Below are 16,246 nucleotides of genomic sequence, written 5' to 3'. Positions count from 1 at the left end.
GCTGCACGGAATCTCAGGGGAAAAATACATACAGCACCACAGCCTCAAGACCTTTCTGGGCACTATTTTCTGAGAGCTCAGCACCTGCATAACACTGCCCTCACAGCCCAAAGCCTGAGCTACTTCCCATGCCATTCAGACTGAGCAGTTGTTCTCCACAGCATACCCCAGTCCCGAAATCCCTTCCCCCAGCACTGCCAGTGCATGCTGTTCTTACCTGCTGCTTCTGGCCACTGAGACAGCCTTGGGCTCTGCTGCTCATCCCTCTCACTCCCTCCTTGTAGCCACTCTGCTGTTCTGAAATGACCTTTCTTAGGTTTGTTTTCTGATGGATCACAAAAGAGTAACCATATTTCATCTCAAAGGTGAAATCTCCCAAAACTCACCTCGTAAGTAAATTGAAATGTCAGTAAAAAGTCTAGGCTCAACTGCTCAGGCATAGGGCAATGAGGCACATGCCAGGGGCAGGGGACAGCAACAGAATAATAGTCGAAGGACAGAAGGCAAAGGGGAGCTCCAACAGCAGCCCCACCAGCTGAAGGGAGAGGGGGCTTGGACAGAAACAACTGAGCAAGACTTCTCAGAGGGGCAGAGAGAAGGGCAAAGGAAAAAGGTATCACTTGCAAGAAAGGAAACTGTGCAAAAGGACAGTGCCCCCATCCACCTCCTCTTGAGGGTGGTTCAGCATGGGAGAGGGTGCCCAGAGGGGCTGGGGAACCTTCAGTCTTGGAAATGTTCAGAACGTGCCTGGACATGGCCCTGGACAACCTCACCGAGCTTTGGAGTCTGCCCGGCTGTCAGCAGGAGCTTGGGCTATACACCTCCAGAGCCCCCCCACCCCCTTTCTGTGGGTCTGTTACTCTATATTACTGCGTTGCCTAATTAGTCATTAGGCATCCCTCCCACTCCTCCCTTCTGTGTATTGCTGAGCAAGCTCTCTGCCATGGACACATGCCGAGCACCGAGTAGCACAGCCTGGCATAGCTGTAGCTGCTTTCTCATGCAGAAAGAAAACACCACAAAATCCTACAGTGTACGATAATGTGTATTTTTACCAATGTATATTACCTCATCTATCATACATCTACTGTTATCTCAATGGCCCAAAATTATGTCTGTATTAATATCATCACCTGACTACTATTATTATTTTATTATCCATTAACGACAACATGTTTTTGACCATCCGTGACCTGAAGGGCCTGGGGCGCCGATCAGGATTGTGCTGCTGTGGGGTCTGTGCAGAGCCAGCCTGAACCAAGCTCCAGCCCACGCCTCAAACAGCCAGCAGTGAAAGACAAAGGGCACAACCGCCCCAGACCCCTCTGCCAACTGCTCTCTCACAGGACTGCGGCCAAGGAAACCTTACAGGTTACCCGCACCGGAATGGGCGAAGGCACGTGCAGCGGGGTGGTTGTCATGCTAATAATGCGTCCTGTGCACGTGTGCACCAGGTGTACATCAGCATGCCTGTTTGTACTTCGCCTGCACAGCACACAGACGCAGCTCACCCGGCTCTGCCAGCACACGCCTGCTTGCGGAGTGCACACATGGACACACGTGCACACGCCTGCGTGCGGAGCACACACGTGAACACACGTGCAGTCCCGTGTGCGGCGGCCCGGTCCCAGCGCTCCCGTGGCGCAGTCACTTCCCGCGGACCTGCGGATGCCGCGCCCTGTCCCGCAATCGCCGGCCTCTCGCAGGCGCGTGCCCGCCTGGGGACATTGCGGGGGGCACACGGGACGCCCTTGTCTGCGCAGGGGACGCCCCCTCCCCCCCGCGCCGTGACACGCGCGGGGCACCAGTACGCCGGGCGGCACGCGCCGGGGTGGGTCTGCGCCTCGCTGGAGGCACGCGCTGCTCCCCCGCCTGCCCCGGGTCCGCCCCGCCCCGGGTCCTACCGCCCGCCGCCCCGCGTCGTCCCGTTCCCGTCCCCGCCCCGGGTCCAGCCGCCCGCCCGAACCGGGCCGGGCCGGGCCGCGGGGCTGGCGCTCGGCAGCAGGCGGCGATTCAAGACTGAACCCCGGTGGAGCTCGGCCTCAGTGCGGCCACTGCAGGAGCCGTTGGCCCCCGCCGGGGTAACCCCAGCGCAGCGGCGCCCGACGGGGCAGTTCGGTGCAGGAGACGCTGCAAACCCGCGGGTGTTTTAGGCACTTCCAGAAGAGAAACTCCTGAACACTGGCCTGGAACCCAGTCTCCAATTTTTTGCAGTGTGGCACGCTGGGATGCTTATCTACTGGAAGTTTTTCTCGGTGGCAAATGTGGATTTTTTCTTAGCACTAAATCACATAAGCATTCAGGTGATCAATGCATCCCCTCCCACACCCCCCAGCCACTCAACTAAGCATTCATGTTTGGGGATCTGTAGTCATGTGAGGATAAACACTCACGCTATGAATGCCACATTCACCGGCCCTCTCCCTCACCCTGTCCCTGCCTGCAGTGCTCCAAAGCCCTCCCAGGCAGCTCAGCCTGAGCAGAGCCGCGGGCAATTAAGACACCGGAGCTCGCTGTGAAACCTCCCCTTTGCAGGAGGCTGTCCCCAAAGGGGAGGTAGAGGAGATACAGAGGATAACGGAACAAGAAGCTATAACCAGAGTACATCTATGTCCCAGATATTTTTCTGAACTGCGGCTTGTATGAACCCGGGCAAGAGTCAGGTCAAGTTTAAGGGTTAGAAAACCCCTCACAGCTCCCCTAAGAGTTACCAAAACCATCAATCTTCCTGTATGGGTCTGACCACGAAGTGCTTTTTGGTCAGAGGAAAGTCAGAAAAGAGCTCCGCATGACTTAGCCTATACAGCTGTGCAGAAAGATACCCACTATATACATTACGGTTTTCTTTGGTTTTATTCACTCTTCTGCTCTACTTAGTATCACTGCTGCTGAAGGCAGCTGCAGCTCCTCTTTGCTGTTACAAATACATTAATGGTTTGGTTGATTTTCCCCATCCCAGTTCACCCACTCTAACTCTCTTTGTGTCCATGGCAGGTGAAAATGTCCCTGACTCAAAATGCTGACAGTACTCCCGGATGTTAAGTACAAACATGAAAGTCAATGCCTGACCTGGGAGTCAGCAAGCGATGGGGAGAGCTGGTGGGGTTGGGAATGGACAGGGATGTGTGCTCTGCAGCACTGTTCTGTGAGCCCCAGGAGCCTCTGCGATCCCAGGGAGACCTGTGCTGCCACAAACATCCCCTTGTCCAGCCCTACCTGTGGGTAGCTGAGGGAGTTCTCCAGGTCGTCCCCTGTCCCCCCGGCCTCGCGTCCTGCCTCCAAACGTATCCCGTAATGGGTGCATTTCTCAAAGCAGACATAGTTGTATTGCGGTGTGCCCCCCCACAAAGCTGACTTTGAGCTGGGTTCCTGCGTCATGATCTCTGAGCTATCCATGCCTCTACTTGTCTTCACGCTTACCTAGAACCACCTTGTGTTCTGGCTGAGAGCATGGCCTTTGCACTTCTGCTCCCTCCTTCCTCTCTTTCTCTCCCCAGACCACTCTGACTTACCCTGTTCCTGCACTCACTTTCTCTCTGCCCCTCCTCCTCCTCCTCCTTATGCCTCTCTCACTTTCTCCCCTTCCTGCCCAAAGGCAGTGATTGCAGGGTTTAATTATATTTATAGCAACCTTCCTCTGTCACATGATTCCCCAGTGTCATGTCTGATCTCAGCAAAAGGCACTAACTCTGCTGGGATTGAATATCAGGTGCGTGCAAGAGGGGAACTCCTGAAGGAGAGGGAAGGGGGGGTAGGGAGAAAAGAAGGCGCTAAGACAGACAGAGCTAGAGGTACAGAGACAGAAAGCAGACAGGAGGAAGCAGAAATTGTTATCCAGGGGATCTCTTTTTTGACACCGCCCCATCCTGAGCAAGCCATATCTGTAATGAGAACAAAATTCAGTGGGCTTCCTCATTCTCTGCACAGATACCAGGTGTCCAAAAGACTGAGTGGCAATCATAAAGATACCAGCAGCTATGGTGAGACAGAACTAGATGGGTGCACACTCAGAGTCCCAAGACAATTTTTCTAAGTCCATGGTCCACAAGAGAAGCAGCAAGCCCTAGTGGAGAAGTCAGGCATCCCTGTTACGCAGAATGACACCAAATTGCTCTGTGGGTATTCAGTTATGGTTATATGCAGAAATTTATTCTTGATGCTCACTTTTCCACATGCTAGAGCATTCAACAGCTTCTCCTTTCCACTCTGCCACTTGTTTCTCAGCCAGGCAAAAAAGCAATAAGCTCAGCCAACACCCGTAAGCTACGAGCCAGTGACAGGAATTAGAAGCATGTTCCAGCAACGTGGTCTAAAGACACCTCCCAGTACTGTCGGTGTGCTGCCTGTGACCATATGTCTTTTGATGGCTATTAATCAATGAAGGGCAATGAGTTCAAGATCCTAGAAACTGTGTACAAGAAAAGATGGCCCCACATCCCTCAAACACAGTCACTGAAGAGCTACTGTTAACTCCTTCTTCCTTCTCTTGTACACTGCCACCTCTCCAGAGTAATGGTTTCCAAGCTTCTCACACTGCAGAATAAGACATTTGCAGGCAGGATAGTGGGGAGAGAAAGGCAAAACACCCTTCTTTTGGGTCCAGAACATTATTTCATTTTGCTGATCCCTGTAAAACATTTCTCCTGGAGGCTCGTTTTGGTTTTTCTCAGTCTGCATGCTCCTTGAGAGTGGGGTACAAATAAAGTCTTCGAGAAGAAGACATACTTGATTTCCTCCATAAACCACCTCCTTACCTCCTACAACGTTTCTGCTAACCATATCCATACGGATATCCATTAGCAAAAATACCCATACGGATAGTGTTAAGTCTGTACAACCCACGCCTGGTGGCAGGCCAGGTAAGCTCTGAATACTTACAGAAGCAGTATGAGTGCTGACTCAAAACACACAGCTTCATCTGTTTTATTCTCACCAGCACCCACTTCACTGTCAATAAGCCATGTTCCCTGGAGGAAGACTGTGGCCCGTCAGTAGGACAAAACTTGTAATAAACCACCTTAAAGAAGAGTTTCTAAGTGACCATGTCTAGGAACTCAGTGAAGAACACCGGGATACCCCCACAGATTTCCATCATAAAGGCATTAACTATTCCCAACATATTGAGATGCTTTTGGAAGACCAATGTCACTATGGCTTACATAAAAAATTATGCATAGCGTATGCTATATAGTGTGTAAAATACAAAATACTGTATAGAATATGTGTACATCATATGTAGGAAACCTAAAGACCAACCACAGTAAGCCCTAGCAAACTCTGAAGCTGTAATACAGCTCCAGATCTTCAGTTACTATTACATTTACTGGAGGAGAACACTCATCACAGACACTGGAGAAAATTATTGGGAACCTTTACCCCACAGTGCACTCTTCTAGCTCTTGTTTTTCAAGAGGCACAAGAATAGCACATCAGAAATTGCTTCAGTATAAAAAAGAATGCCATACTGCCAGCTAATCAAACTCTACTCTCTGTCTTGCACAACACTGTGGTGGAATTTCCACGGAAAATAATTATATAGTTATAGCGTAAAATAAGATGGTCCTACCCTGAAAAGTTATTTCCTAGAGCTGTCCCTCTCAGCCTCCAAACTGGCCCCAGCCTCACTCACCTCATCGATAAAAGCATGAAGGACCCCAAGGTCAGCATTCATCAAATGGCTCTAGATGCTACTCAAACAAGAAACCTGGAGGAAGACAACCCACAAACCCCCTGTGCCCTCACTCGTACTTTCCGCAGTGTAATACACCTCACTGACTAGACCAAGTGACAGACTGACAGCTACACAGCATGAAACTGAACAACCGTTATGCACACAGCGGCACACGTGTAGACTCCAAGGACCTAGTCCTACGGACAGCTGCAGCTAAGGACCTAGCACTTCTCTCGCTCCCTGTGGGAGACCACTTCTCATCAGATAACATCACTACTTCAAATTTCTGCACCCAGATACTGTCTACCAAGGCAAAAACTGAGAACTGAAATTCACCATTCCAGTGCATGACAAAATATACGCCATTTGTAGAGATACTGGATTTATGTCACATTGTTTCCTGCGTCCTGAACACTAATCCTACCATGCTCCACAGCTTATAAATCAGTCTCTCCCTCTTTCCCCTAGGAGGGAAGTGCTTTGTCAGCATTCTGGTCACTATTAATGTCCTCTTTATCCCACAAGGCACCAGTAACCTTTTGCCACAGCCTCACTGACACTAGTCTAGTTACATTCAAAGCAGCTATTCTCAACTTGTATTCACTTTGAGATCTGCTGCTTCTGCTTCAGACTCAAAGGAAAAACCGTAGACCCAACAGCTTGTCCACTTTTTCCAGCTGTCACAGCTGACCTAATGAAAGGTATTGTCCCAGCTCTGCCCACTGTCTTGTCCACATTTTTAGATGAGCAGAGTCCCAAAGGTACAGAATACTGAGCACAGCCTGACTAGACCTGCCTTTCTGCACTGCTGCTGCCCAGCAACTGCTGCCCAATCTCCCTATCGCTCTTCCTGTAATTTCCTGCCACAGTCCTCCCTTACGTATTTGCTTCACTGCTCATCTGTCCTGCTTTACACTACCAAGACCTAGCTCTGCGTTTGTACCAGGACACAGCAGTGTGGCACTGCTGTTACTTGAGTGGCTGCCCACAGACCCAGGAGACTAGTGTGGAAACAGAGGAGGATGCATCCTGCGCTTGCAACAAACAGAGATGACCTGTATGTATGGCCTGACTCCTCTGGTGCACCTAAGCCTCTTGAAAGGGCTCACCGCAGTTCCTAGCCTGCCCCACAGCACACAAGAGGACAGGTATACAACCTGCTCATACACCAGTTCTTTCTTTGCATATTACAGGCCCTTAGAAGGACTTCAGAGTGTGTTTCTGTGGTACTTTCTTCGAGCAGGACATCTTCATGACAGATAAAACTACAGCTACAGCCTAAATTAGAGTCTTAGGTGAGGAAAAAGAAAGGAACAGAAGAACTCTTACCCAAGATGGGTCTCTTCTCAAGTCAGACATCTATCTTTCTCTCTCTTCTTCCCAGTTTTGTCACAAGTCTCCCTTTCTCTGCCTTTATTTTTTTCCCTGAATGCTTTTCAGGATGCAGAGTAGAACTCCTAGCCTTCCCATCCTACTGCCTTTATAGTGAAAGCTCTGACAGTATGGGAGGAGGGATGATTGAAGACTCGCACTTCTCTCATGGTCCTGTCTCAGGAGATTTATCACCTGAAATCCAAGTGCTTTTAATCAACAGTGTCAAGCTTGATGTTGTTCTCTGTGCCCTGCCCACAAAATTATCAGACATCATACTAACTTCTGAGCCTTTTGCTTATACCAGAGCTTTTTGGTTTTGTTTCTTTAGCAGATTCACCCTAAAAGATCTAGCCCACTTCCTGACCCACTGTGTACGAGCCTTATGACTGCAGCTGCCACTGGAATGCAACACACTGCACACACAAGCACCGCCGCAGAATGTGGTACAGAGCCCACCACCACCCCAGACAGAAGAGTTGGATTTGTGGAGGCAGGGTTATTGTTACTCAGAACCACGTATGCGGAATAGAAAAGCAGTCATTTAAGAATAAAGAAAAGATAATATTCCAAGCTTAAGAGAGCCCAGTCCAAGAGGTCCATAAGGCTGTGAAGGAGACAATATAAAAGACAGGCTACGAGACAAAAGAAACTGTAAAGGCGAAAGGGAAAAAGGGAGTTTTGAAGGAGGAGGTCCTGGGTTATCAGTTGGACTTGATGATCTTAAAGGTCTTCTCCAAACTAAATTATTCTGTGCTTCTGTGAAAGGTGACAAAAGGAGGACTCCTTAACAGTAACAGTGGCTCTAAGAGATAATAACCACAGAGGCAGCAAGAGACAAAGAAAGCACAGGAGGACACGAAGGGATGGGATGCAGGACAGGAAGAAGTCACAGCAAGTGTTCTTTACCTCAAGCAACAGCTGCAGATGGAGCAGCAAAGAGTGGAAAGGCAGGAAAAAGACTTCAGTAGACATAAGGTAAGGTAATGGCTTGTAGAGGAGAACAAGGTGCTTAAATGGGACTTTTTATTAGACAAGATACCCATGGAGGATTCAAAGAGGTACAGGAGGCAACTGGAGCTTTGGGAGAGAAATAATGCTGCTAAAAGTGTTAGGAAGAGGGAGGAAGACTGGGATAAAAGACAGCATTTATAATGAAAGAGAGAAATAGACCGTGGACTAAGGCTTAAACAGCAGCAAAAGACAGAAATTTAAGCAGTGCAGGAGCGCCTTGTAAGCAAGGCTGAACATGGGAAGATGACGACAGAGAACTCTCAGAGGACACTTGAAAGAAGGGTTGAGTTCACAGTAAAAGCAGAAAGAAAAAGTCCAGAAAGTTTAAGGGCTTTCATCGTGGAGACATAAGAAGATAATATGATGACATTCAAGAGGACATGTACTGACTAATACTAGGCTGAATAGAACAGAATGGACAGAAACAGGGCAGACTTTGAGAATCATCAGCTTTTGATAACTCAAACAGGGACATGGTGATGTTACCAGTGGAAAGGCAGAATGGAAAAAAAAAAAAAATCTCTCAGCTGAGAGCAGAAAAACACTTATAGGAACACGGGGTCATGAAGGAGCCATTGAAGCAGATGTTGGAACAGATGAACTTGGATGGAAACTTGAACAGATCATGTAAGACATGATGACACCGTGGTACAACATCATACAACAGCATGATATGCCATGACTTGGCAAAAACCAAATGAGCTTTAAAGGGCAGGCTTATGTCCTTTGTGTTCCATTTATGTTCCAGAAACAACCCAACTGTGACAGTCTGCACAGAGCACTTTGTGAATTCACCCCAAAATCAAATGAAACAAAGCCATATCTATGTTGATGCGGGTACCTAAGGTAAATTACTTATCTTACATCGCAGTGTAGTTTTGAACCGACAGCGAAAAGCACAAGCAGAGAACTTAAACCAAGCAGCAAGAGCCAGACACAGAAAATCAGATAAAAGAGAAGACAGCAAAATTAGGTGTTTCAAATGGATCCCAGCTCATCCAGAACTTCAAAGTGGATCTGCCTAGATGCCCTGGCGAGCGCTTTGGTCAGGACCAGCAGGCTTCAAAACTTAAAATAAAACAGTCTTTACTAGAATAAAAATAAGATTATTTGATTTTTTTTTTTTAAATAGAGAAAACTTCAATATAAGTCAGGAAGCTCAGAAATAAATCTATAGTGTGCACACAACTCTTGCCCACCCACTACACCCTTGGTTGCAATTAACTCGGTGACCTTCTGAGCTGCTAAAATTTTGTGCTTACACTTCATTGCCTAGGAGATTGTTTCCACACCTCCACAGCTTGGATGGCTCCTCCCCTACAGCTGCCCCTCTTCTTAAATTGCAACCCTCAATTCCCTCGGTGACTCTCTACCCTACAGCACCCTGTAACCTCTATTAAACCATTTCTTCCTTGCTTATGCTCAATGGCTTTCCAAAGGAAGAGATGTCTTACTGGTGGGGTAGAGATTGTCCTGTCTTAGAATAAGCTGAGAACAAATCAAATAGGCACAGTGTGTATACAAGTATCAAAAAGTTAAAGCAAAAAAGAAAAATAAAATATAAAAAGTAGAATTAGACTGCTGAGAGGGAGAAAACTTCTAATAACTGTATTATGCATCCAAAAGCAGCTAAAATCAAGAACTAGCAAACACATGATGAGCGGTTTGAAGGGGGTTCAGTGGATTTCTTATTTTCTAGGAGAGTAATGCTGCATCACAAACATTCTCTGAAGTAATCAGCTTGACATTTTTAGCAAAGAGACTAAGGAACATCTAGGAAATACAGATTCGTCCCTAGCGACCAAAACATATTAGAGATGCTTCTAAGCTTGTGAATGCTATTATTCCAGGACAGAGAATCTACAGACTGTCTGGGAAATTGCTCTTTACCTTTGTATCTAGATCAGGGGTCCTCAACCTTTTTAAACAGGGGTCCGGCGCGTGGATGACGTGGCAGAAGGTCATCTGCGGCTGCTCGGTTTCCCCCGCACCAACCTGCGGTGGGGGGGCGGGGGGTGCAAGGGGGTTCTGTAAATACCGGGGGCCGGATTGAGGACCCTGGGGGGCCGTATCCAGCCTGCAGGCAGTAGTTTGAGGACCCCTGGTCTAGATGATGAACTCTGATTCCAAATGGTGAATGTACCCTCCTAATAAGTCACCTGCACCATGACCTGTATTTTGTTGTCAGCTAAAACCATCCTTGAGAGATGGTAGGCAGTCCATGGTAGATAATTCGTGCCTTTCTTCCCCTCCTCCCTGTAGACTGATTGTTGCACAGGTAAAATTAATAATTGCACATTCAATCTATCAATCATGGAACTACACAGCAGCATGACTGACATCGTGAGGGTGGAAAGAAAAGGCAGTGGTCAGCTGTGCAGAAATGGGCTGGCACCGGCTGTGCTAGGGCTCCTGGTTTTCTGTTGGACTTGGCTAATTTCAAGAGAAGAATGCTACCTCTTATGTAAGTCATGGCCAACTAGGAAAAAAGGGTCATCACGGAAAAGTTTAGGAGGAGGACTGGGTTACGAAACAAAATTATTTGGAATAAGATGAAAAGGGAAGGTTTCAAGGACATGTTAGGGGTATGCTTGAGCTGGGGCTGGGCAAGAAAAAGAGACCTTGAGTATGGACAGATACCTCCAGGAGGCCATGGCTAGGATTAAAGGGATGCCAGAAAAGAAATAATTTATTTCATTTTCCTGATAGATGTTCAACTTTCAAATGCCTGAAAAGTCACTTCTTTGAGGCCCTAGAACCTATTGATCTCTCCGAGAGGGTGATCATGCTACTGATTTAGGGGACTTAAGGAGCAGACTTGTTGAAAAGGACAGTCCCAATTTGTTACGTACTGGAACTAGTGACCAAGAAGCTTGAGACAACAAAAAATTAGTTTTCAGCCTGCTCAGATCTCAATTCCAGTTGATGCATGGCCACATGCATGTTAGGAAAGGGGTCAGGAACAAACCTAGAAATTAGGAAAGGGACTGTCTTTTCTGATTGCAGCAGAGACATAAGCAACCATAAACCTTTTCTCAGTAACACTCAGGTCTTGCTTACATTTCAGACTTTCACCATTATTAAAGAAAATGCCACACTTGTATGAATTCTACAGTTGCCAAGAACTAGTTGCTGACTGTACTAGTTTGTCCTGCCCTGTCTCAGCTAACTGAGATAAATGATGTCAATATCAAAAATTGTAGCACTGATATGTTATCACTACCATTAAAGATTTTTTAAATACTTAATTTACTATCAAAGTTATACTAGTAAATCCTGTACAGTTTTGACTAAGCTTCCTGCTCTCCTCCTTCCCCATCCAAACGCAGATTCTGTACAAAACCACCTAACCGTCCTGCACAGCAAGGTTCTTGCCTGTTTCCCATAAAACAATCCCTGGTAGTAATATGAGATAAAGACGAAGTAAATGGAGTGAAGACGGTGGTTCCCTTGGCAGTGCACATACTAAATCCATCACAAACGAGGGCAAAGCAATTTCCCTGCGGCAGTAACCTTTCCTGTTATCACTGGCTGCTGACACAGGGATGATAGTGAGAGTCAGCATAACATTCACAGGACTCCCTCCCTCTTTTATAAGCCCCCTGCTTTGACTTGCAGGGAAGCGTTGGGGGAAGGGAAGAACTGCATGGGGGAAGGGAAGAACTGCATGGAGCAAGCGCATCCAGGTTGAAGCACTGGGTCACACTTCGACATGAGGCTACAGAAAGTCTTTTTCTCTGCAGGATTCATTAAACTAAAGCTGCTGTATACTTCCCAGCAAGGACCAATTTTGACTGTCACGAGGGGAAGAGGTGCAATAAGTACCCCAGGGCCATGAGGGAGCCACAATCTCCTGATGTAAGGAATGGGTAGCCCTAGTATTTCAAGCCCAGGACAAGATCAATCATTAGAAGAAAGTGCAGGAAATGACCCACAAATGGCATTGCGTACCAGGGCTGACATTTAACGTCCATGTCATCTGAAAATATTCAACCTGGAACAATAATCCAGGGAGTAGCTGTAGATCAGTATTAGCAGCTATTGATCAAAGTCAGGAGTGGTGAAGGGGTAAAGGGCCAATGAAAAAGAAGGCTCAGAGGATAAATTATGGGAACTATTCTAACTTGCATTTAATTTGAGAACTTAAGTTCTAGAAGCTGCTAACTCACACTGTTTATGAGAGATTACTGATTTTTAGATACTATGTTCATATGTTTAATAACATTGCTCACAGTCCTGCTCATGTGCATTGTCTGGTGTTAGGGTCAGCAAAAATCTCTAAGAGTATTTGTGGTACCTTGTTCAGACAATGCTCTTGATCTGCGGTGTAACTCAATTTTTGCCTATCTGTATCACAGCCATACTCTATTCCACAAGTAGTGTTATGTCTAGAACATATTTTGATAGGCATCAACCAGAAAACAAAAAAAAAGCAGAGATGATCCTTGAGAAATTTTTAAAATCCCACTCCCTCTACTCCTCCTCCTTGTCTATCACTAGTATGGTTTACCTTATCTTTCTGCATATTTTGTACTCTGGTATCATAATTTCCCATTGATTCTCTGCCACAAAGGTTTTTATGTCCTGGTATATCTTCTGTTAGGACAAAAGACTGGTCCTACATGTTATTTTAATCCTAGCATTTGCACAGAAGTAGGTACACTGCTACTTTGGTTCTTGTTTTGGTACTCTACTTAAATGGAACCATATTTGTTTTCTATGTCTAAATTGATTGTTCACAGACTCCGAACTGCCCTGCACTTGAGGATACAGAATTATCCTTCATAGAAATGACTTAAAGAAAATGTTTTTTGCACCTGTTTTCTTCTCCTAAATCTTCAGTCTGAAAGTGCACTGATAACCCTCTTAATGTTCAGCATCAGAAGCCTGACTCCCGTAGCTGTGCTGTCCCTCCTGTACAAAGTCATTCTTTACAATAGCCCATAGCATTGTACTACCAAACAATTTCCTCTTCCTTTCGTGGGGTTTGAGCAATCACGTGACTGAGAGGTGACCAAGCTGCATTTATGGAAAACTGTTTTGATGGGTTAGGTTTCTGTTCAATCAATGGCCTGAGCTAATTTAACATTGCAATCATGGGCACTAGATCCATCACGACAGGGGCAGTAGGACAGCATGTCCAAACACAGAAGGAAAAAAATAAGCCTGCCCCTTTCACAGCTACCTACCAGTAGATCACATTATATTGTAAAACTTCACCTTGAAAAGCATAGAGTCAGCTGATATACTGTTACAGAAGCAGTTGTGTCAGACCCACAGTTCTCCACATTCAGTAGCAAAATGTCATAGAATCACAGAACTACAGAATCATTTAGGTTGGAAAAGACCTTTAAGATCATTTGATGGTTGCTCATTCTCTTTAGACAAGATTCGTTTACTACAAACCCAAACACACTGATCTGGGAAAGTGGGGAGAAGGCCAGAGACCCCTACACTTGTAAAAAAGGGGTTGTGTCGGAAGCGGAAACAACTAGACATTCTGAAACAGTCTAAAATCCTTGGGGAAGGATTTGGAAATCATGTGCTTGAGTATTTCAGGGTGTTTCCTTAACATATTATACTAACATTATACTATGCACTTGCTCTAAGGATTATCAGGTTCTGTAAGGTATCAGGACTTAGGTGGCAGAGTAGAATATAAAACGAGCAAGACGGGAAGAAACAGCACATTAAGAAATAATAAGCAAGCTGTATTTGGTGAACTTCTTGCTACCAACTGAAGATACACGAGTTCCCTCTCTTTCCTGCCCAGGACTAGCACTTTTGAAGGAAAAGGTTTCTGTTCCCTAAGACTGCTGAGATGATGGAGCGGGGCAGAGCTCACAAGGGTTGACCCAGCAGGGAACATTGGGCAGTTGTTGGTACTTCTTCACAGGTTTAAACCGTTGTGATTCGTGCTTCAGGAGTGGTGTTTCTTTAACATGCCTGTGCTTACGGGTAGCCTACATAGCATTCGAGCAGTTTCCCACAGTGATGGAACAGTAAAAGTAAAGAGTAAGGGTGACATGGGGTAGCTTAGGCCCAGAACTGAATGAAGGGTACTATGGGGAAGGGCTGCTCTTGCAGATACTCTTGACTCTCATTCTGTGGGCTTGTGGTGAAGGGCTACTAGTCAGGCTGGCACTGAGCCCTGCTGCCCGGCACACTGTGCACCTGCCTCCTCAAAAGCGAATAATGCCTCAGACCTTGAACTTCTTAGTCTCCCTTATTCCACATTTCCAGGCAAAGTGTCAAGTCTGGTCTTTTATCTTTTGGTATGAGGGCAGTTAAAAAGAAAAGGAAGTCTTTAGGGGTCATGGGGTAGGGGTAGTTCAGACTGGTTTTGGTAGGTAGGTAAGAGGTGGGTTAAAGAGGAGAGAACGCACAGTAATTCAAGATTTTTCAGTGTTGGCCTGAACCTTTACAGTTGCCTCAAAATTGTGAGCAGCATAAAGAAAGACAGTCACATTCCTTTCCTTGCACCAGCTCTGATATATCTACCCTTAGCATTGTGAAAGCCAGTGTCATTCCAGTCTTCAAAAAGGGCAGAAAGAGGGACCCAGGAAACTGCAGGCCAGTCAGCCTCACCTCCATCCCTGGAAAGGTGATGGAACAGCTCATCCTGGAGGTCTTCCTCCACATGCTTTGAGATAAGAAGTTCATCAGGAGCAGACAACATGGATTCACCGAGGGGAAACCACACCTGACCAACCTAATAGCCTTCTATGATGGAATGACTGGCTGGGTAGATGAGGGGAGGGTGGCGGATGTTGTCTGCCTTGACCTTAGCAAGGCTTCTGACACTATCTCCCATAATATCCTCATAGGTGAGCTCAGGAAGGGTGGGTTAGATGGGCGGACGGTGAGGTGGGTTGAGAACTGGCTGAATGGCAGAGCTCAGAGGGCTGGAATCAGCAGCACAGGGCTGAGCTGGAGGCTGTAGCTCACAGGGTTCCCCAGGGTCAGTGCTGGGGCCAGTCCTGTTCAGCTTGTCCATCACTGACCCGGCCAAAGGGGCAGAGCGCACCCCCAGCCAGTTTGTTGATGATACAGGACTGGGAGGAGCAGCTGGTACCCCAGAGGCGGCGCTGCCATTCAGCCAGCCCTGGCCAGGCTGGAGAGCTGGGCACCGAGGGACCTCATGGAGTTCAAAGGGAAGTGTAGGGTCCTGCCCCTGGGGAGGGACAGCCCCACACACCAGTAAACGATGGGAAAACATTTGTGTCTTTATGCTGTTAACTGCTCAGGGTCCTGCTCTGATTGAGTTCACCCTAGGTCAGGGAAGCAGCTCTTAAGAAGCTGTTACATGCGGTGGCCAACAGACCATCTCAGCTACAATGTACATCCTCATATGAAGCGTTGGAACACATGTTTAGGTAAGAGCAGGACTTCACTTGACCCCTGCTTAGTCTTCCCAATGTAAATATTTCCATATACATATGGAATAAAGTTCCTACACACGTCAGCTGTCTCTTCTGTCACCACTACACTGCACAGCTGCGATGGGCTCCATCTTCCATTTGCCTTTACCGTTCCTGCAAAGCTCAGGTGAACCTGCCGTTTGTTCACCCTACGGGCCTGGAGCATTATGGACTTCCAGTTCATGGAAATGAGGTTTCCGACGTGCCCTGTTTCTATATGGAACTGGAACTAAAAGCAGCATACACTCAGCGCCTTATCCTCTACCACTGACAATAAACTTGATGCCAAGCAGTGTAACATCAAATACCTCTCTGTCTGGAAAAGGGCTCACATTTTGTTGGCAAGTCATTCAGAGGAGTAAAACCAAAGGCTGGCTGAAGATGACTGAGCAATAAAATGACAGATGAAATAGTCGCAACAAACATAAAGTGATCACTGTGAGGAGGAACAGACATTCTAGCTTTGCATAAACAAGAATCGTCCAACTGTCACTAAGCTGACTTTTACTATTCAAGGTCTTGGGGTTAGATAGAATGGTCATGGTAACGACTACCTCAGTGTTTTTTTTAGAACCATGGCTTAAGAAGTAGGAAAGTAAGACCAAATTAAATGCAATGTGCACCTACATCTTGAGTAATATTTGCATTTCTGTTTCTCCCAGTCTCAAAAATAATATAGTAGACTGGAAGAGTTTCAGAGGATTGTCAAAATTATGGAACAGCTTCTGTATGAGGAACAGCTAAACAGACTTGAACCTCCCAGGCTGGG

At 46.7% G+C, this 16,246-nt stretch overlaps 1 protein-coding gene across 1 annotated transcript in view; it reads right to left on the bottom strand.

Annotated features, from left to right (window-relative positions):
* CLCN1 (chloride voltage-gated channel 1) overlaps nt 1–786 on the bottom strand; it is a 38,491-nt gene extending 37,705 nt beyond the window's left edge. Inside the window, exon 1 of the mRNA XM_055710892.1 lies at nt 218–786. Within this exon, the coding sequence (XP_055566867.1) occupies nt 218–358 (141 nt within the window). The 5' untranslated portion in view covers nt 359–786. The remainder of the gene's footprint in view (nt 1–217) is intronic.
* Between the last annotated feature and the right edge of the window lie 15,460 nt (nt 787–16,246).

The sequence above is a fragment of the Falco cherrug genome, chromosome 5, assembly GCF_023634085.1.
Source record: "Falco cherrug isolate bFalChe1 chromosome 5, bFalChe1.pri, whole genome shotgun sequence".
NCBI lineage: Eukaryota > Metazoa > Chordata > Aves > Falconiformes > Falconidae > Falco > Falco cherrug.
Note: the sequence above shows the minus strand (reverse complement) of the source record. Positions and strands in the feature narration are given on the sequence as shown.